Source organism: Aquarana catesbeiana, linkage group LG02, assembly GCF_042186555.1.
Source record: "Aquarana catesbeiana isolate 2022-GZ linkage group LG02, ASM4218655v1, whole genome shotgun sequence".
Classification (NCBI taxonomy): domain Eukaryota; kingdom Metazoa; phylum Chordata; class Amphibia; order Anura; family Ranidae; genus Aquarana; species Aquarana catesbeiana.
Genome location: NC_133325.1, coordinates 289166252 through 289189217, shown reverse-complemented (window position 1 = coordinate 289189217; position 22966 = coordinate 289166252). Strand labels below are relative to the sequence as shown.

The window sequence follows — 22966 nt, the reverse complement described above, 5'->3', positions numbered from 1 at the left end:
GCACTTGATTCAGTGTATACTCAGCACATATAGGGTAATAGGTTTTTATCAACCACCGTGAGACGTTGAAGTGCCATGCGGTAAAGGCATACTGTACCCTGGTAGCCAGCATTTGGGAAGAGCCTAGATTTATTTGTCATGGATCCCCTTTCTTTAAGGGAGCATGCTTTTGTGTGTAGTCACTGGAATTACCTGTGCAGGGTTCCAACCTCTCAGGTGAGACATCAACCAGGGGTATCTCTCCTATGTCCAGCTCTGGTGTTCCACATGTCCCGTAACTGAGAACCTGTAGGACTTCTAAGATTGAGACACCACCCCCACAAGGAAATTTTCACCCCATTAATGTGTCACCTGGCATTCTCTAGTCTGGCCAACAGACACCTTACTTAAGTACAAGCCTCCTGGGTATCTGCACCATATTAATTCAGTTACTGTATGTCAATACATGTCACACATTAAAAACATGATTTCCTTCATTCAATTCCTCCCTCCAAAAAAAAGAAAACATAGTTTACATTTCTTGTTCTGAAGGATTGGATAGGTTATAGTCCTGCCCTAACCTCCAACCCATTGCATATGCATTTGCATTCATAAATGACAGGCAAAATATTCCACAAGTCTTGTTGCTGGGTACAGTCTTTCAGATGGAGCACTAGCACTAAATTGTCCACAAGGAAAAGAAACCTTATATTGCAAGTATTGATCTGAATCTTTTAGTTTGTCCCTTCTGCCTGAATGTTTGTCAGAACAAAATTGCGGTGTGGCATGCAGTGGCGTATCCAGGGTATGGCACATATGGCAAGTGCCAGGGCGCCATATGAAGGGGGGTACTCGTGAGAGGCTCTTCTTCCCAGGGTCGGATTACAGATTCTACACACAATTACCGGCTGGCCGCCAGCTGCTACGTTGCCTTGCAGTCTGGCCAGACAGCTCTATTATAGGCCCAAAACAGTGAGCCGGCCTGCGGTGGCGGCCGCTACATAAATTACCTTGCAGAGAACGCTGCGCTGCATAGCCTCTGTACTAGTGCATTGAGGCTGAGTGCGCTCCTCCCCTTGACGTCCTGTGCGGCATGATGTCATCCAGAGGCCAGCCCGAGAGGCTGATGGGAAAGGAGTGTGGGCGGCACCAGCACCACTGCAAGCAAGGAGGAGGGAGCACAGTACAAGAGCAAGTAAGCTCTGCCTCTGCATAGGGCTGGGGAAGTCGGGCAGATAAGTGCAGCTCAGTGTACTGGCTCTGGCTGAAGTGGGTTAACTGTTTGGGTGGGAGGGCGGGCAGGGGGGCTGGCAGTGCCTCCTAGGCCTATCATTACCAGTGCTCATTAGTGCAGCTCATCAGTGCCAGTGCCACCTATCATTACCAGTGTCACCTATCAGTGCAACTCATCGGTGCCACCTGTCAGTGCCACCTATTAGTGCCCATCAATGCAGCTCATCAGTGCCACCTATCAGTGTTAGTGCTGCCTCATCAGTGCCCATAAATGCCGCAAATCAGTGGCAATCACTGCTGCCGATCAGTGCAGCTCATCAGTGCTGCCTATCAGTACCCATCAGTGCAGCTCATCAGTGCTGCCTATCAGTGTTCATTAGTGTAGCTCATCAGGACCAATCCATAATTTGTTAATTGAAATATTAAAGAGCTTGACTTGTAGTTTAGTTGCTGTTTTTTTTTGTTAAGGTTATCTGAATGATAGGTTTCAAATGTTTTGACTGGGGTGCAGTTTCGGTGCTTGCCATGGGTGCCATTTTCACTAGATACGCCTCTGGTGGCATGGCACAGACAAACTGCTAAACAGATGAACATCTTTCATCCATATTCCAGAGACCTCTCTAATCTCGCTCCACCAGGATCCTAGAATTGAAAAACAAGAGCAGAATCAAATTCTAATCCACAATATCTACTCGCTTGCTATGTTTACTTATAGTTCCTCCCTTGGAACCCAGGAACTTAGTATTCCTGGCTTCTGCAACTCTGAACAAATTATCAAAACAACCATGATTTCTTTAGGATGGACCCACTCTAAAATGGATCCCCATAGTAGGAGCAAAAAATCAAAAAAATGAACGTGAATGTTGCTTCTCAAAAATTCTAATTTTAAACTAAAAAAAAACATTGCATTTATCTGTACCTTAAGACCTATGCACTAACTCCCCTTTCAGGTTGACAAAACTTAAACATTTTGGAACTTTTTCCACCTGAATGAAAATAAAAACAAAAAGCCTACAATACCTCCAGCGGCTAAAAATGGCTTTCTACCATTCAGCTGCTAATTGAGGGCAAAGTCAATGACCCCCCTTTCAGGTGGACTAAACCTAAGAATTTCGAATTTTTCCACCCGAACAAAACAAAAATTAAATAAATGAATAAACAAATGACAAAAATTAAAAAAAAAATAACAAAAATGAGAGATTTTTTTTTTAAATGTAAAAAAATAAATAAAAAAAAAATAAAAAAAATAATAAAAAATAAAGATATTTTATGCAAGGTCCTCCTCGAGATGCTGTCTCGGCTCAATGGAAAGAGGACGTAATTGCAGCCGGTCAGTACTTTTAAAGCCCACTCAGACAACACCCACTGCCAGCCTATCTAGCCATCTATATCCAATAAAAATCTTTAAGAGACAGTCCTTCCTAATATCTGTCCATCCTCCAGGAAGCATGCTGTAGTGTCCACTAGAAGCAGCAATCGTCCATGAATGACCGCTACTTGACCCGGGTAATCTTTCAGTGACAACTGGCCTTTGATCTTACGTGACCTTATGTTGGTGTCTTTGGTGTTATCATTGTAAACAATAAAAGGCAATCAGGATTTCTGAATGTGCAGCCAATTCTTTCTTCTCTTACAAGTTTCCCACAGAGGTGAGCCGGGGCTGGCACTCTATGAAATACTCCATTTTAGGCTCTGATCATACACCAGGAGCAGCGGTTCTTTTTCTTGTATACTGTAGTGTCCACTAGGGGCAGCATTCGTCCATGAATCACCGCTATTTGACCCGGGTCATCTTTCAGTGACAACTGGCCTTGGAGCTTCTGTAACTCAGGACATTTTAATTCGCACCTCTCCAGGGGGTCTGCGGGAACATCCTGTCAGAGATGAATACCCATTTATGACACTTTGTTATCAACACCCTGCTGGTTAACCTGCTGAATGGCATTCCAGGCTGCCTCCAAGAACTAAGCGGCTAGGTGTAATCAGGTTTCAAACATCTGATATTAAAACACAAAAACTATGTTGCCTTCCAACACTCACCAACAAAGACAGGACATGAAAGGAACAGGGAATCAAAAAAATAGCTAGATAGCCAGACAGCCCAGTACAGCCAGCTTATCTAATAATCAAATCATATACAGTATCTTCCTCTTACCAATACCATAAGATATTCATGTTGATGGAGATGGAGATCAGGTTTTATGCATGAAAAAGGCATTTGGGTGCCAATACTAGGATATTCAAAACTGATGTATGTTACATACCCCTATTGTAGGATGGTTTATAGAATCCCCAGCTAGAAATGTTGCTCTGTTTTATGTTAGCTTGAATGTCCATACTAGGGAAATCTGGATTGTGGTGACCTTACTTCATTTAAAATGGTATTTAATCCAAAACTAAAAATGTAATACATCGCAACTTACAAATCATTAGATGTAGTGGCTGCATTAGGTATGTTTTTTAGGCTTTGTGCCCTGATCTGGCCAGTAACATACCTCCTGTATTAGAGTGTCCCCACTCAGGATGAATGAGCACAGGGGGCAACTTTGGACAGCAGCATTGCCAGTCTGGGGGGGGGGGGGGTAGTCTTAAATGTACTGGCAGATTTAAATACACTAACAAACTGAAGTCAAACTCCAGCTAATGCTTTATAAGCAGTTACAGAAAACAGTTTTTTTTCCTTTCGGGATTAAGGTTTTAAATAAATAAAAGTTGATCATTGTAAGCACCTCTGTCTCTGTTAAATGGTTTGTCTCAACCCTCCAACTGCTACATCCACAGCTTGTTCTGTTTAAAAATAACAGGATTAATGGCAGGATATCCAGTGAAAAATAGAAAAGAGAACCTAAACAAGAAAATGAATGCAGCCATCACATCTAAAAATTGCTAAAATACAATACAATAAATGCTTGCTTTTGGGTCTACTACCACTTTAATGTAAAACAAATGTATCAGCTCGAAGGACACTTTTTTTTCCCCAATGCCTGCCATTCTCCAATGCATAATAATGCAAATAATTACTGTAGAAATTATAATAATTTGTAATTTGACTAAACATAAAATTAACATATTTCTTGCACTTGAGAGTTACAATGAATTAAAAAAAAAACTGACTTGGTACCAATAGGTTGGCATTAAGCAAATACTCCACCTATATTAAAAAAAAATGATCTCCACTCAGTAGCTATAGACCTGAAAGTTTAGATTTCATTGCAGGAAACTTATATTTGGGGTTTTATGAGTGTGTAAAAAGAGAAAAAAAAAATCAATAGCCAACATAGATTTATGTTTTTATTTTGTTTGTTATTTGTCTCCAACAAATCTATATTTTCATGTGGAAGTAAGCAAAAACATATATCATTTATTCGGACTATGATAAAGCCTTATAGCAATTCCTTATAGCTGGAAAGTATGTCATTTAAGGTATCTTGGTTTAAAAAAAATAAAAACAATTTTGTAACTCTCTTATGCTCCGTACACACGATCAGACTTTCCGCCAACCAAACCGTGGATTTTTGTTCGAAGGATGTTGGCTCAAACTTGTCTTGCATACATACGGTCACACAAATATTGGCCCAAAATTCCGAACGTGAGAGCGCGGTGACGTACAAGACATACGACGAGCCGAGAAAAAGGAAGTTCAATAGCCAGTGCGGCTCCTTCTGCTTGACTCTGAGCATGCGTGATCTTTTGTGCGCTGGACTTGTGTACACACGATTGGACTTTCCGCCATCAAAGTTAAGTTGGCTGAAAATTTGAGAACCTGCTCTCAAGCATTTGTGGGTGGAAATTCCGACAGCAAATGTTCGATGGAGCATACACACGACAACAAGCTCACATCCAACATTTCCTGTCGGAAAGTCAGATCGTGTGTACGCGCCATTAGAGACCTTATGTACTCAGTTGGTCAATGACTTGGTCAATGACTCAACCAGTGTGTCAAAGACACACTGGTTGATTGAGAAACTACATGGCGATTGAGGTTCTGTTTGGGAAAATGTGAAGTTATGCATAGGGTGCAATCAATGATTCAGTGTCCTTATAGACCACAAACTTAATAACAGCACACAATGCCAATTTGCAAAAGGCAAAGATTGAGAGGGAGAGACATTATTTTGCATCTATAGAAAATATCAATTACCTTACTTTGAACTGTATCACAGAGCCTCTATAGTGGTGACATATGGTTTTTATCTTCTAAAGCTTTGTATTTTTGTTATATGTTGTGGTACAAAGAAAATGACATTTATATATTTCCTTAAAGGTGAGACTGGCCCTGCTGGAGCAACAGGCATGAGAGGTAATCCTGGTGTACCCGGTATTGGTCCACATGGAGAACCAGGGCCTCAAGGATCACAGGGATCTCCTGGAGTTCCAGGTAATTAATATTTGTAGTGAACAGTTGAATGGATTTGAAAGATTTTTAAGGGTTAAAGGAAATAGATTGTATCTTTCTATCCCAGAAAATGCTCACCAATTCGCACCACATCATACTGTCTATAATCTAGCCTTCAGATCCCTGAAGTGGCACCAATCTGTTAGGCACCAAACTGAGAAGATGTATTCCTGTCCTCCTACTTCACTATCCTGGGAGCACTTCTTGGTTCTTTTAAAATTTGATCAAGCGACCCAGTCACCTAATCTTATTTTCTATCTGTTACACTCCATTGTTTTTCCCTTAATATCCATACAGTGATTGAATATATTATAATAAATAAGGGGAGAGAGAAAAAAAAAAACACTTCCAGTCGTGTAGTAAAAGATGCACTTTATTAAAACAGAATAGTATTGCACTAACTTTACAATAGCATAAAAATATAGCATATCATATACTTTGAGGTTGAGTTACTAAAGGCAAAGAGGCTGTTCACTTTGCAGGGGAATTTTTCCTTAGCTTAGCAAATGTGTTGAAAATGCACTTTGCAAAGGATACCAAATAACCTGCAAGAAAAAAAAATGTAAAAATATACAGTATATATTTTTGCTTGCACATTATTAAGGTGATGGAAGTCAGCAGAGATTCACCTCATTCACAAAGCTAAAGGAATAATTCCTTGCAAAGCAAAAATTCACTCACAAAGTAAATAGAGTCCACTGCGGGGGTGGAAGGAAAGAAAATTCCTCCAATGTGTTGATGAGGGGAATCCCTCCAGCAACGCTATTGTATTTTGTCAACAGGGAGCCTTCCCTGCTGGCAGAACACAATAAATAGCGTTGCCGGCTATGGCCAGCAGCACTAATCGTGTGGGAAAAACCTGACAGGCTGGTTGTATAAGGGCGAGATGGACTTGAAAATTGCAACACCTATTTGGAATTTTTTGTATTGTTTATTCTAGGTGATTGGCTGTGTGGGACCTAGCACTGCATTAGCAGCCTTCCTATGTGCCTTTTATTTAAAAAAAAAAAAGTTATTTTGGCGACTATTGGTAAAGTACAAGCTTGTTTTAAAGCAAAATTGTCTAATTTATTTCAGGAGCTACTCATAACAGAACTGATCTGGCTGAAATTATGTATACAGTAAAACCTTGGACTGCAAGCATAATTAGTTCTGGAAACATGCTTGTAATCCGAAGCACTTGTATATCAAAGCGAAATTCCCCATAAGAAATAATGGAAACTTAGATGATTCATTCCGCAACCATTTATTCATAAGTTCTTCAGTTTATTGTCCATATAAAAAGATTATAGCAATGTGATAGGTTGTGTAACCGTAAAATGTCGGTCCACAAACGGCAGCTTCCACAAGGGGATTAGAAGCAAAATCCAGCAGGAGCTACAGAGTATAAAAGAGAAGAGAGGCACCTCTAAGCAATTTGTTGCTAAATGTTGTACCTTCATGCAATGTAACCATATTGGTACACTTAGAGGCACCTCTCTTTTCTTTTATACTCAGTTGTGACATGACGCTGCTCTTATATCAAGACATCGCTTGTATCAGTAGTGGCTGGTGAAGTTTTAGGATGGGGGGGCGCCAGACCCCGTCCTTCCTTTTTGACCCCTCCCACTTGGTGAAAATGGGCATGGTTTCAGTGAAATAGTGGGCGTGGCTCTAAGGTGGTGTGGTTAGCGTCTGGGATGAACGAGGAATGGAGGGAGCGGGAGGGGGGTTGGAGGGACAGCAGGCCCAGATCCTACACAGGAAAATAATGATGAATACGCGCAATGGGGGTAGGTAAAAAAGTGGTTCAGAACTGCTGCCTCCACAAATGCAGTCACCACCGAAGTGAAAAAAGCTGAACTGAGAAGAAATTAGGTGTGGATGCGGCGCTGTTCTGGTTTTATGGCAAAGTGCTCACCTATCAGAGGTGACTTTAATATGTTATCACAGTGTCATAACACTTTGCCATAAAACCAGAACAGCGCCGCACCCACACCTAATTTCTTCCCAGATCCTACACAACAATAGAATGTGTATTCTAGAAAGTTTAACAATCAACAGATAAAGATATTCCAAACACCTGGTGTTAGCACTTCAATCATCCCGGCACCATGGTTGTTATGGTGTCAGGATAATTGAAGCGCATTATTTCTATTATTACATTGGAATATAAAATTAAATCATTCAACTCACCATACTGCAGAATCAGTGGGAGCCCTGAGCATGTCACTAGCCACGTCGCCTGCCACCAGATGTCATCAGGTGTCCCCAGCAGAGTCCGTCCTTACATGAAGCCTGTGTCCCATAAAATGCAGCCTGTGTCACACAAAATGCAGCCTGTGTCCCACAAAATACAGCCTGTGTCCCACAAAATGCAGCCTATGTCTACCAAATGCAGCCTGTGTCCACCAAATACAGCCTGTGTCCACCAAATGCAGCCTGTATCCCACCAAATGCAGCCTGTCTCCACCAAATGCAGCCAGTGTCCACCAAATGCAGTCTGTGTCTCACCAAATGCGGTCTGTGTCTCACCAAATGCAGCCAGCCTGTGTCCACCAAATGCAGCCAGCCTGTGTCCACCAAATGCAGCCAGCCTGTGTCCACCAAATGCACCCTGTGTCTCACCAAATGCAGCCTGTGTCTTACCAAATGCAGCCTGTGTCTCACCAAATGCAGCCTGTGTCCACCAAATGCAGCCCATGTCCCATCAAATGCAGCCCATGTCCCACCAAATGCAGTCTGTGTCCCACCAAATGCAGTCTGTGTCCCACCAAATGCAGCCTGTGTCCACCAAATGCAGCCTGTGTCCCATCAATTGCAGCCAGCCTGTGTCCACCAAATACAGCCTGTGTCCACCAAATGCAGCCTGTGTCCACCAAATGCAGCCTGTGTCCACCAAATGCAGCCTGTGTCCCACCAAATGCAGCCTGTGTCCCACCAATGCAGCCTGTGTCCACCAAATGCAGCCAGCCTGTGTCCACCAAATGCAGCCAGCCTGTGTCCACCAAATGCAGCCTGTGTCCACCAAATGCAGCCAGCCTGTGTCCACCAAATGCAGCCTGTGTCCACCAAATACAGCCTGTGTCCACCAAATGCAGCCTGTGTCCCACCAAATGCAGCTTGTGTCCCACCAATGCAGTCTGTGTCCACCAAATGCAGCCAGCCTGTGTCCACCAAATGCAGCCTGTGTCCACCAAATGCAGCCAGCCTGTGTCCACCAAATGCAGCCTGTGTCCACCAAATGCAGCCTGTGCCCCACCAAATGCAGTCTGTGTCCCACCAAATGCACCCTGTGTCCACCAAATGCAGCCTGTGTCCCACCAAATGCAGCCTGTGTCCCACCAAATGCAGCCTGTGCCCACCAAATGCAGCCTGTGTCCACCAAATGCAGCCTTGCCTGTGTCACATCGAACCCCCCTCTCCCCCCCGTTCTATGTGGGAGCAGCACAGCGGTACTTACCTTGCTGTGTGGTGTTCTCTCCTACTGTGTGGGCACTGGCAGCAGCGATGGAGGAGTCCGCTCCTCTCATACATCCTGTTTCCTCTCTCCCGGGAGCAATGGGAGAGAGAAAACAAAAAAGTGACATCAAACTGAGATGTCAATCAAACCGCCCGGGCATAGTAATAGATACTACGAGGTACGGGCGGAAGCTACTCTGCGCTTCGGAAAGTGCCGCAAGGCGGGTCAAACACCCGCAAATGAAGCGACGCGTCTGCAATCTTGTGATCTTGTCCAACGTCCGAACACAGTGCACTTAAGGACCTTTTTTTGTATTTTTTTTAAAGGGCCAGTATTAATAATTTTTTTTGCGACTTCCTGGAGGGGGGGGGGGGGGCGCCAATGTGCCCCCTATGGATGGGCCGCCACTGGCTTGTATATCAAGTCAAAATTTATTTAAAAATTTTGCTTGTCTTGCAAAACGCTCTCAAACCAAGTTACTCTCAAACCAAGGTTTTACTGTAGTATCTTTAATGCAGTCTAACAATTCTCCAGGATTCATGCTGGGTATTGCTGGAAATGCCGCACACAATAAAAGCCTTAGTATAATGCCAGGGTTGTTTTAATGTACAGTAACACTATAGAATAAACAGAAAGCACACAAGCATTGCATAACGCAAAAGGAAAAACTGTATTCGCAAATGACAAGCAGCCACTGTCTCTAGTGTGCACCACCACTGATGCATTCCAAGGGTGGACTCTGTTCACCAGAGCTCTGATGAAGTGGGTCTGTCCTTAAAATTTGTCAGTTATGATGTATGCTAGAGACAGCAACTGCATGCTGTCTAAGAGGATTTACTACAAGGATTTCTTCACTCTTTATTCTTACGATGTGGGTTGACCTGGTCTCTTCTTGGATGTTATTTTATATGAAAAAAAAAAACAAGGTTTAAAGAACACTTGTGAACACCAGTTTTGCAATTTTTATAAAGGTTTTATAACAATGTGATGTGATGCTTATTTCATTTTTTTCCTACAATATTTTATAAGGATTCTCAATTACAATTTCAACCGCAAAAAAAAAATTTGGAAAGACATATTCCAAAGTTTCCATGCGGCTAGCCTGCGTTTTTTAATGTCAAACAAAAACATAAATTATGCTAAAATTTTAATCTATATAAATTGATGCAATGTGTATTAAGACTGAAAATGTACCTAGGAAAAATTACATATTAAAATTTATATTTATATTTTCTGTACATTTTTACCAGTGTATCTTGATTTTAAAGTTTTAGTTTGCCATTTTAGTAGTATTACTTTTATTTGATGTTTAGTACACCTTTAATTATTGATTAAATTATTAATTATTATTTAATTATTGTGTACTGTATATGGTGTATTTTACTCAATTTGTCACAGATTTGAAAATCAGATACTCTTTATTTATCACATAATATCCCCATGCAATATTACTTACAGGCCCTGTTGGACAGAAAGGAGATAGAGGATATCCTGGATTCCCTGGAGCAGATATGCCAGGACCGAAAGGAGATAAGGGAAAAGCAGGCATGCCTGGGTCCATGGGTATGCCAGGTTTGCTTGGACAACCGGGTCCACCAGGAAAAGACGGGGCTCCAGGTTTTCAAGGTAACCTGATGTTTCATACCGATCATCAGTTGGAACATCATGCCACTTAGTTAATAACACCTTTGATAAATCCTATATATTATGTGTATATGCTAATACGCAATTTTCAAGCCAAGTTCAGTTGTAAGCACACGTAATAAAACTACTCACAAAAGTAGATGAAAAGTCAAGCTTAAAATAGTCTTTGACTTGTGATAGTCTGTCCACTGATAGCAGGCTCCAGATCCTACGAAGAGGATGCACAAACCGCTGTTGACTGATGCGTTTCGAAGGTTACACCTTCTTCTTCAGAGCCTAACAGTGTTCATCCCTTACAGTTACTTAAATATATGTGCTCATCAAGGAGGCACAAATCAGACTGACTCCAAAGGTGGACCTTGGCTCAGCACCTTGGAAACCACCTGTATATGCATACACATATATACACACTCACATATATGAATGCGTGGAAGGCATCTATGCACACCACACAAGTACACGCATGCACCCAAAAGGGCCAATCCAGAAAAGCCCCTGCAGCCAAACCAGCCCACAAGCACAGCAACAACAACAATGATAACACGGACCAGCAGATGCACACACAGTGCGACACACCAAAGACCACAGACTACCAGACAGGCCCCAGTCCCATGCCCCACACATATGGCCACATGTTCAAGCAAGATGTGTGCAAAGATCATGCACAACGGCCTGCACACAGAAGGCACCAGGAAGCAAACAAGACCAACCATCAACAGCAAGGGTACTCACACCGGCATCCACACCGACTCAGCAAAAGCCACATCAAATCAGCCATCCGAGGGAGCGAGTCCCACCCCCCCAAAAAATACACAACACACTGTAAACTATCGTCACATCAAAAGCTAACACATTTATGCGCAAGAGTATTTGTTTTGTTTCAGGTGTAAGCACAGTTCCACATTACTGCCAATGTTAACCATGACTCTTTTATCGGTACAGCTTGCAAGCTCAATATCTGAAGAATTGGATAACGTTTTAATATCTTTTTTTTTTTTAACATGTGGAGCAGATACTCCTATTTCTCTTTCTTAAAGCACTGCTTGCAGATTCAAATATTAATTCTAGCATGGTTCTGCTTATTTGAAAAACATTTCTATGCTGCACAGATTTTCAAAAAGAACATATGAAAAGTTGAATTGGGATATGCAGTATACACCTATGTTCTCTTCTGTGTAGACTATTCATTTCATCTATTTTTAAATAAACAACTGGGTTCCATAAATAGGCCACTGTCTCTTCTGAATTGAAGAAAATGGGTGAACCAAGGATATCAAATGGCTGAATATTTTTGCATTGTATCAGATATCCTGGCCTCCACCTTCTCATGTAGCATAAGCCCTGTGGTCATGAATCATAAATTTAAATTGTACCTTGAATGTGCTGGGGTGGCTATTACAAAGAAGAGCGTATTCCTCCTTGGGATGGATTTCCTGTCCCATTAGTGTAGTCAAGAGTGAAAAAACAGCAGAGCAGAACTGCAGAGCCAGCTGGCATGACACCCATAAGTGAAAGAAAGTCCACATCTGTCCACAACCTCAAATACAGGTGGGTGGATAACCAGGGACAAAGTGCGCAATTTTGGTAGGAACCACATATGAGCGAGTCATAACTTGTAGTTTCTATTGCAAGTACATTGTGGGAGCAAGATTTCAGGGTTTCCCGTATACGGGACTAGTCTTGCGTTTCTTAATTGATCCCCAGGTCTCTCACTCACTGTTGAGTATAAGTTGGGAGTGAGATGTAAGCAGAGTAAGTAACATGGTGCAAATAAGTGATCTCATTCCCAGAGAGTGTGGGTAATTTTTACACCTATATTTGAATGGAGACAAAAGCAATGGACTGTTAGGGAACTTGATATAATGCTTCAAAGAATTTTTTTATTTGAAGATATCTATATGTTTCCATTAAAGGTAATTAAAAAAGGTATGCTGTAATGAAGAAAATGGAAGAATTTTATGACCCGAGATAAGTTGTGAAACTTGGGTCACCCCAACCATAGACCATGCCTGAAAGCAGGAGCGAGAATTGAAAGCAGGGCCAAATGCCGGGTTATTAAGGAATGACATAGGAGGTTTGCATGGGGATTGCAAAGCAGCAGAGTGTTTATGAGCTTCCCATATCTGCATGGTGTGCATTAATATAGGGTTGAGAATCAGTGGTCTATTGGTATGAATATTTTATATTTGTGGTCCATCGCATTGATGTGAAGTAAAGAAAATGTTCACTTTTTTATCTTTCATTTTAGGCCAAAAAGGAGAAATGGGTTTTATGGGAGTTCCAGGAACCGCTGGTCAGCCAGGTTCCCCAGGAAATCCAGGCTTACCCGGAGAAAAAGGTAAATTAAATCTTTGTATTTATTGAATGGTGTTTTGGTCCACAATATAAAAGCTATAAAGCAGAGATTTCTCATGTGAAAAGAAATGTGCAGTCTTTTTTACCTTTTAGTTTAGATAAACGTGTTAAGAGATCAGTTTGGTGTAGCTATTAATAATATTACTTTAACCCTTCTCTTCTCTATTCTGCTACTGACCATCTATATGACATAATCTCTCCCCTGTCCTGTCCTGACCTGGCCACCTCTGTCTATAACAGTTCACTCTCATCATCACTAGATACACTTGCTCCTCTAACCACACGCAGAATCAGGCCCCAACCATTACAACCCTGGCAAACTGACAACACTAGAAATCTCAAGAGACATTGCCATGCTCTTGAACGACTGTGGCGTAAAAATAAATGCCTGCAAGACTTCACCCTATATAAATCTGCCCTTCTAAAATACAATTCCTGCCTCCATGCTGCCAAACGAGCCTACTTTGTCTCTCTTATTAATTCCTTGTCATCCAGTCACCGTTGGCTCTTCTCAACCCCCAATCACCCAGCGAATTCAATTTAAAATACTAACCACAACATACAAAGGCATTCACAACTCTGCCCCGAGCTACATCACTAATCTTGTCTCCAAATATCACCCAAATCGTCCTCTCCGCTCTTCTCAAGACCTCCTACTCTCAAGCTCTCTAGTCTCCTCCTCTCATACTCGTCTCCAGGATTTCTCCAGAGCCTCTCCCATTTTCTGGAACTCGCTGCCTCCACTTGTCCAGCTGTCCCCTACTCTTGCTACCTTCAGGCGATCCCTGAAAACTCATCTCTTCAGGAAAGCCTATCATGTCTTCAACGAATCTCCTACCACTTCCATCAGCTCATTCCCCACAGTTACAACCTTTTGTACCACCTGCCCCACCCTATTAGATTGTAAGCTCTTCTGAGCAGGGCCCTCTTAATCCTCTTGTATTTTATTGTATTATAACTGTATTGTCTCCATTTTATATTGTAAAGCGCTGCGCAAACTGTTGGCGCTATATAATTCCTGTATAATAATAATAATAATTTTAATATAATAATAATATTATTTGTTAATCTATTGAAGACCTTGTTTCTCTATTTATTTGTAATTTTAATAATATAATACAGGATTTATATAGAGCTAACAGTTTGTGCAGCGCTATACAACATGAGGGCAGACAGAATAGTTACAGTCCCATCCAATATAGGAGGATATATACCGTATGTACATGAGGGCAGTCACATTTGCTCATTGTATACACAGGTTCTGCCTCCTGCTTCACAATGCTGAGCAATAGTGATTTGCTGCTCAATTTGACATTCTTCAAGCCTCTGAGACAGCCGACTCTTTAAAAACAATGCATTCCCATGTGACTGATATCTAACAGTCAGTAATGGCCTGTACACACGATCTGAAAATCGGGCGACAGATCGTCCAACTCTTTTCGCTTAATAGTCGCAAGAAGAAATGTAACCCCCTTCCTGACCAGAGCACTTTTTGCGATTCGGCACTGCGTCGCTTTAACTGACAATTGCGCTGTTGTGCGACGTCGTTGCACCCTAAACAAAATTGATGTCCTTTTTTTCCCACAAATAGAGCTTTCTTTTGGTGGTATTTGATCGCCTCTGCAGTTTTAATTTTTTGCGCTATAAACAAAAAAAGAGCGACAATTTTGAAAAAAAACACAATATTTTTTACTTTTTGCATAATAAATATCCCCCAAAAATGTATAAAAAAACATTTTCTTTCCTCGGTTTAGGCTGATATGTATTCTTCTACATATTTTTGGTACTTTTTGCTATAATAAATATCCCCCAAAAATATATAAAAAAACATTTTCTTTCCTCGGTATTCTTCTACATATTTTTGGTACTTTTTGCTATAATAAATATCCCCCAAAAATATATAAAAAAACATTTTCTTTCCTCGGTTTAGGCTGATATGTATTCTTCTACATATTTTTGGTAAAAAAAAAAATCGCAAAAGGCGTATATTGATTGGTTTGCGCAAAAGTTATAGCGTCTACAAAATAGGGGATAGTTCTATGGCTTTTTTATTTTTATTTTTTTTTACTAGTAATGGCAGCGATCTGATATTTTTATCGGGACTGCGACATTATGGAGGACACGTTGGACAATTTTTGACAAATTTTTGAGACCATTGGCATTTTTACAGTGATCAATGCTATAAAATTGCTGTAAAAATGTCACTGGCAGTGAAGGGGTTAACCACTAGGGGGCAGTGAAGGGGTTAAGTGTTTTCTAGTGTGTGTTCTAACTGAAGGGGGGATGAGACTGTGCATCCGACGATCTGTCTGTTCTCCCCTCAGAGAACCGGAAACTGTGTGTTTACACACACAGATCCCAGTTCTCGGTGTGCCCCGAGCAATCACGGGAGCCTGGCGGTGATCACGACCGCCGGGCACTCGCATTGGCTCAGTGGGCGAGCAGGGGGCGCGTGCATGCCTCTGGTGGTGCGTACGCGCCCCGTAGTGACTGTCTATGTTACCAAAGTAACATGACAGCGATTCGCGCAACCGAGCCATGTTGCCGCAGTACAACTGCAGCGGCTGGTCAGCAAGCGGTTAATAGGTTACTAAAGTCACGAAAATCCTCGTACGACAGAAAGAAAATCGGAAGTGATGTCATATGTTGTAATAAATTTGTATTGTATTTTTGGACAACAACTGTACTGACTAAACGAAAATCGTACGATCTGATATAGCATGAGGAAAATTTTTGTGCTTGTCCGATCGAATACTATCGGATGAACTGTCGTGATCGGCTCTCGAAAGCTCTGTGCTAACGATCCGATTATCGTACGATCGTGTCGAAAGCAGTATTTTTTGTCAGATTTTCAGATTGTGTGTGTCAGTAGACAGAGACAGAATAATTGGACTAAAGCACCCTTTAGTGGTTTATCTACATGTTTAATGCAATAGCAAATATTAATAAACTTCTAAAAACAAGCTGTGTCAAAATTAAAGCTGGATACACACGGGCCAAAAATCTGCAAAAAATGGTTGTTTTAGCAGGAACTGGCCGACTTTCAGCCCGTGTGTACAGCTCTTCGTCTGACAGAAGCCAATGTCTGTGAGTGCGGATCAGTGTGTTCTGGTGTCAGAACATTATAGCTCAGCATGGAAATCGCCACACTAACATCGAATGTGTTAGTACGACAATCTGCATGGTTATTTTCGTTCAGCCTGCTGGGTTGAATAAAATGAAACTTTTTTTTTGATCAGTCAGTGGGCTTTTGACTCGAAGAATATCATAATATAATTACACATCGTAATATAAATAACACAAACAGAACTCACTGATTTCCCAATACGCTCACCGGCCACTTTATTAGATACATCTGGCTAGTACCGAGTTGGACCCCCTTTTGCCTTCAGAACTGCCTTAATTCTTTATGGTATAGATTCAACAAGGTGTTGGAAACATTCCTCAGAAATTTTGGCTCATATTGACATGATTGCATAACGCAGTTGCTGCAGATTTGTCGGCTGCACATCCATGATGCAAATCTCTCATTCCACCACATCCCAAAGGTGCTCTATTGGATTGAGATCTGGTGACTGTGGAGGCCATTGGAGTACAATTAACTCATTGTCATGTTCAAGAAACCAGTTTGAAGTGATTTGATCTTTGTGACATGGTGCATTATCCTGCTGGAAGTAGCCATCAGACTGTAGCTATGACTGTAGTCATAAAGGGATGGCCATGGTAAGCAACAATACTCAGGTAGGCCGTGGAGTTTAAATGATGCTCAATTGGTACTAAGGGGCCCAAAGTGCACCAAGAAAATACCCCCCACATCATTACACCACCACCAGCCTGGACCATTGATACAAAGCAGGATGGATCCATGCTTTCATGTTGTTTTCGCCAAATTCTGACTCTACAATCTGAATTTCGCAGTTGAAATCTTTTATTGTCCAATTTTGGTGAGCCTGTGCGAATTGTAGCCTTAGTTTCCTGTTCTTAGCTGACAGGAGTGGCACTCAGTGTGGTCTTCTGCTGCTGTAGCCCATCTTCTTCAAGGTTCAATGTGTTGTGCATTCAGAGATGGTATTCTGCATACCTTGGCTGTAACGAGTGGTTATCTGAATTACTGTTGCCTTTCTACCATCTTGAACCATTCTCCTCTGACCTCAACAAGGCATTTTCCTCCACACAACTGCCGCTCACTGGATATTTTCTATTATTGGGACAAGTCGCCTTCACCACATCTAGATGCCTAAATGCATTGAGTTGGTGCCATGTGATTGGCTGATTAGCAATTATTGTTACCAAGCAATTGAACAGCTGTACCTAACAAAGTGGCTGGTGAGCGTATATTGTTGCATTGAGGGCTTTAAACAAAACCTATATCACAACTTGTAAAGAAAGATTATATACTAGCTAAGCAGGGTAAGAATTTAGACTGAAGGAACAATTTGTTGCCACAGTTTTTATAATTTCAGATTATTTTAATAGTTTTTAAATGCAAGGTCTTGGGAAAAAAGACTGATGAAAAGTTTTGAGTTTCATGCATATTGTGAATGTTGGTATGTGTGTAAACTGATGTAGGATCATGGAAACTGAATTGTTTGTCCTTATGGTATTCAGGTGATTCTGGTTCTCCCGGGATGCGTGGTGAGCCAGGATTTCCAGGTTTTAAAGGTGAAAAGGGTGAAGATGGACTGCAAGGACCACCAGGATCTCTTCCACCCATGGAAAACATGAAGGGTCAAAAAGGAGATCAGGGAGACAGAGGTAAAGTTTATATGTGGCCACAAATGTGGCACTCTACACTATAAATAATTTGACAAAGCACTTTTGCATCTAACTGGGCACTAAAAAAAATCCCCATATTTATAACAGGTATAGAAAAATTAGAAAAAAATATTAAGACCAGGCTGTGGCCTATTCTGGATAAAAAGCTTCATAGAGTAACTAAGCAGGTCCAGACTAGGAAAACAAAAATGACATGGGTGTTAACCCTTCCCTGTACTAATCAAAAGTTAAAAACAATTGTTTTGGCTAGATTTACAAATAAAAAAAATTACCTTTTCCAACTTACATACAATTTCAACTTAAAGTGGTTGTATAGTCTTTTTTTTACACTTTTACCTACAGGTAAGCCTATAATAAGGCTTACCTGTAGGTAAAAAAAATATCTCCTAAACCTGTACGGTTTAGGAGATATTCCCCTTGCTATGAGCCGCTGACTGCAGCGGCGCATGCGCACAGGGGATTCTCGGCTGAAGGCCCGGCAACTGCCGGACCTTGCCGGGTAAGAAATCTCCCGCGCGCATGCGCGGGAGTGACGACATCGCGGCTCCAGCCACTCACATCGCTGGAACCGCGAAACCTGGAAGACACGCCGAGGCAACATGACAGCTCCCTCGGCGTGGACCAGGTAAGATAGCGACGCCTCGTTCTAAGGTAAGTATTTCATAATGAGCTAGTATGCGGTGCATACTAGCTCATTATGCCTTTTGCTTTACAGGGGTAAAAAAAAAAAAAATTCAGCGGGTATACAACCGCTTTAAGAACAAACCTACAGAACCTATCTTGGTTGTAACCCTGTCTGTACAGTACATTGTTGCTTTGTTTCTAGGTCTCACTGGTAATGAAGGACAAAAGGGGACAAAGGGTGAAATAGGAAGCTTTGGAATGCCTGGAAAAGATGGAGATCAAGGAATGCCAGGGAAACCAGGTAAACTATATTTCCTGTATACTGTATATTTATTTTTTACTCAATATTATGTCCATTTGTTATCTGTCAGATTAGTTTTGATAAAGCATTTTTTTCTAAATGTCTGCTTACTCTTTTTTTACTGGAATGTAATACAATTACAGGAGACAAAGGAGACAAGGGTAGTCATGGTTTGCCAGGAAGTCCAGGAGCTGCAGGTCCAAAAGGATCCATGGGAGAAATGGGTTTACCAGGTAGAGATCATTTACTATCAAAGTAGAATTGTAAACTAAGCATTATAAGGCAGTATTATCTTGTATGAAAAGTAGCACATATAATACATAACATTAATATATGTACCTTGATTTTTATTTTTAACATAAGTGTTAGGGGAGCAGTGATGGTATTATGTCATGGTTTATTGCTGAAGCTAAATTTATATATAGGATCTACTGGACCAAAGGGAGAACATGGTATTCAAGGCACTCCAGGTCTACCAGGTGTAACTGGGATCAAAGGTGAAAAGGGGCTGAAAGGTGAAGATGGGCCTCCAAGTGTTGGCATTCCTGGACCTCCAGGGTCAAAGGTAAATACTGTAAGATACATATATTGATACAAACCTTAAGGTAAATAAGGCGAGATTGAAATATTGATATAAAATTAAAGGTACATACAGTAATATATATTTGGGGGTTGATTTACTGAAGGAAAATTGACTGTGCACTTTCCAAGGAAAGTTGCACTTTGCAGGGGAATATGCTCCAGAGCTTAGTAAATGTAGTGAAATTTCATTTTGAACAGAATACCCAATCGTGTGCAAAGAAAATATACATTATTTACAGTAGTGGATTCATTAGGCGCTTGGAAAAATTCTCATTCAAAATGCAACTTGCCTTGTAAATCGAACTGTCTATTTTTTTTAAGTAAATCAGTCCCACAATTATATAAACTTTAACACACTTGCCTCACCAAAAATGAATCATAGTTTACAGTCACATTATATGCTATATTAAATCTTCTTAGTGGCCTTAAAAGGTATTCAGAAGCAAGTCAGGAGAGTCCCTACTATTACTATTTGGCTACTGATAGCACACAGGTTTGGCTGAAAGCACTGTATGAAAAATAGTCACATACCAAGTATTCAATACTAGTCCAATGCTATTGTTAGGCTAGGGCTTCAGAAGATGGATCTCTTTGTTTCACATTTGAATAGAAGATAAATTACTCAACGACCATTTAGAAGATTTATGGGCAATTTCACAAGTTCAACCACAAATTTTCTCTGGAAACTTCTACCTTTTGCTTTTCAGGTATTGATCAACTATGACACTACTTCACACTTGTTGCCAATTCCTTGACATTCACACTATCTAGGCATTTTGCTGCAAATGTCTCTCCTGGCCCATGACTTGCACTTGTTCATACTTTACTGCATTCTATACTCTATCCACTGTGATCCCTTTCTTTCAGCAGTGCCCAAGCTCAGCACTGTGTGACAGAGCACACCACACATCAGGGGGGGTTGAACAAGGCAGTGCACATGTTCTTGCATTACTGGGGGTGTGCGCCCAGCCTCCAGTGCATCCTGCCATCTAGGCAAGACAGGGAGGGTCACTTTTTTTTTTTTTTACAGTCCTGAAAAAAACCTCACACAACCTAAAAGGCTTTTAACCACTTAAGGACCAGCCTCGTTTTTTATTTTAGGTGTTTACATGTTTACAACAGTTTTTTTTTTACTAGAAAATTACATAGAACCCCCAAACATTATATATTGTTTTTTTTTTCTAACACCCTAGAGAATAAAATGACAGTCAATGCAATACTTTTTTTTGCACTGTATTTGCGCAGCGGTCTTATAAGCGCACTTTTTTTGGAAAAAATTCACTTTTTTGAATAAAAAAATAAGAAAACAGTAAAGTTAGCCCAATTTTTTTATATTGTGAAATATAATGTTACGCCAAGTAAATTGATACCCAACATGTCACGCTTTAAAATTGCGCCCACTCGTGGAATGGCGTCAAACTTTTACCCTCAAAAATCTCCATAGGCGACGTTTAAAAAATTCTACAGGTTGCATGTTTTGTGTTACAGAGGAGGTCTAGGGCTATAATTATTGCTCTCACTCTACCAGTCACGGCGATACCTAACATGTGTGGTTTGACCACCGTTTTCATATGCGGGCGCTACTCACGTATGCGTTCGCTTCTGCGCGCGAGCTCGTCGGGACAGGGTTTTTTTTAAAAATTTTTTAAAAATTTTTATTATTTATTTTACATGATTTTATTTATTTTTACACTGTTTTGAAAAAAAAGTGTCACTTTTATTCCTATTACAAGGAATGTAAACATCCCTTGTAATAGAAAAAAGCATGCCAGGACCTCTTAAATTTGAGATCTGGGGTCAAAAAGACCTCAGATCTCATATTTACACCAAAATGCAATAAAAAAAAAAAGTCATTTAAAAAAATGACATTGAAAAAAATGTGCCTTTAAGAGGCGTTGGCGGAAGTGACGTTTTGAATTTGTGGTAACCTAATGCCGTGTACACACGGGTGGACTTTTCGACCAGACTGGTTCGATGGAACAAATCTTTCCACGGGACGAAAAATCTGGTCGAAAAATCTGCTCGTCTGTATGCTAGTCCAACTGACGAAAACTGACACTAGGGCAGCTATTGGCGACTGGCTATCAACTTCCTTATTTTAGTCCGGTCGTACGTCATCACGTACGAATCCGTCGGACTTTGGTGTGATCGTGTGTAGGCAAGTCCGTTCGTTCGACAGTCCGTCGGAAGTCCGTTAAAAGTCAGTCGGAAAGACCGTCGGACCTTTGATGCCGAAAAGTCCGCCCATGTGTACACAGCATAAGTGTAAGTAAACCCCAAATCTATTTGCAGTATGTTTGACAACATGTCTTAATATATACAGTTTTCTTAAGCAAAATGTTTTTTGTGAATCCATTGCAAAGTTTCTTAGCTGAAGATCATTAAAATACTTTGGGGTTTATTTACTAAAACTTTATGGTATCAAAACTGGTGCAGCTTTGCACAGAAACCAATAAAGTGTCTAGGTTTCATTGTCAAAGCTCAAGTGAACAAGCTGAAGTTAGAAGCTGATTAGCTACTATGCACAGCTGCACCAAATTTTCAGTGCACTAGTTTAAGTAAATCTGTGTATTTATGGTGCAAAGTGAAAATGCTATGACACCGCCTTGTAATTAGCAGCATTGTCACCCTGCCATGCAACTGCTTTTGGCTGGTTGTTGGGCTGCCTGTAGTATTCAGCCCAACAGCCAAAGGAATGAGCTCTGACTGCAGGCTGACAATGGTGCTGCTAATTGGGAAGTAGCGTCTTAGCATTGTCAGTCAACATCAGGAAGTTTTTCACAGACAGAATCTCCAGCTAAGAAACATTTCAACAGATTCACAAAAAAAAAAAAAAAAAAGCCCAAAATGTAATTCAAGGCAAAATTTAAAAAAGTATATGCAACACATTTCTGCAATATGTGCACATGTGTCCCATGTTTTATCCATTTAAAGACCCTGAAAAAATTTGCCAGAAATGCACTCGGCAAACAGGTCTTGTTGTGGGCTGACAACAAACAGCCTTTTGGTGAACTGAGTGGTGTCAGCTCTCCTTGGTTATATTTTGTTAACTACTCAAACCCTTCCTCTCTCCCAGTCTCTGAAACATAGACACCAATCATTCTGTTGTCCAATATAACAACTAGGAGGGCTAATCAGACCCACAAAAAGAGAAAACACAAAAAGCGTGACAGCTTTGAACGTCTTACATGATCAGCAGGCATTTTTTTGCACTTATCCAACAGATACAAAAAATGTTTTTAATAGTATACAGACCAAAATGTATCAAACAGGACAAGTTAATTGTTAGCATTTACATAAACTTTAATAAAAATGAATACTGTGAGGTTAAACAAACTGAAAAATACGTCAAGAGATTACATAAACTTTAATATTTTGGCCAAATGACCTGCCCACTTTTTCTTCTATGGAAGAGCCCTGGGGACATCATAAAAAAAAAAAACTGAATTCTGACTTTGAAACTCAGAATTCTGAGATTGAAATTCAGAATTGTAAGTTTAAAAAAAAAATACAGAATTCTGAGATTAAAAGTCAGAATTCTGAGATTCAAAGTCAGAATTCTGAGTTTCAAACTCAGAATTCTGAGTTTCAAAGTCAGAATTCTGAGATTAAAAGTCAGAATTCTGAGTTTCAA

The 22966-nt window shown here is 40.8% G+C and overlaps 1 protein-coding gene across 1 annotated transcript in view; it reads left to right on the top strand.

The window, feature by feature from the left end:
• COL4A1 (collagen type IV alpha 1 chain) overlaps positions 1 to 22966 on the top strand; it is a 241783-nt gene that overhangs the window by 178549 nt on the left and 40268 nt on the right. The window contains exons 31-37 of the mRNA XM_073614495.1: positions 5477 to 5590; positions 10509 to 10676; positions 12943 to 13032; positions 17658 to 17804; positions 18652 to 18750; positions 18894 to 18983; positions 19176 to 19315. Of these exons, the coding sequence (XP_073470596.1) occupies positions 5477 to 5590; positions 10509 to 10676; positions 12943 to 13032; positions 17658 to 17804; positions 18652 to 18750; positions 18894 to 18983; positions 19176 to 19315 (848 nt within the window). The remainder of the gene's footprint in view (positions 1 to 5476; positions 5591 to 10508; positions 10677 to 12942; positions 13033 to 17657; positions 17805 to 18651; positions 18751 to 18893; positions 18984 to 19175; positions 19316 to 22966) is intronic.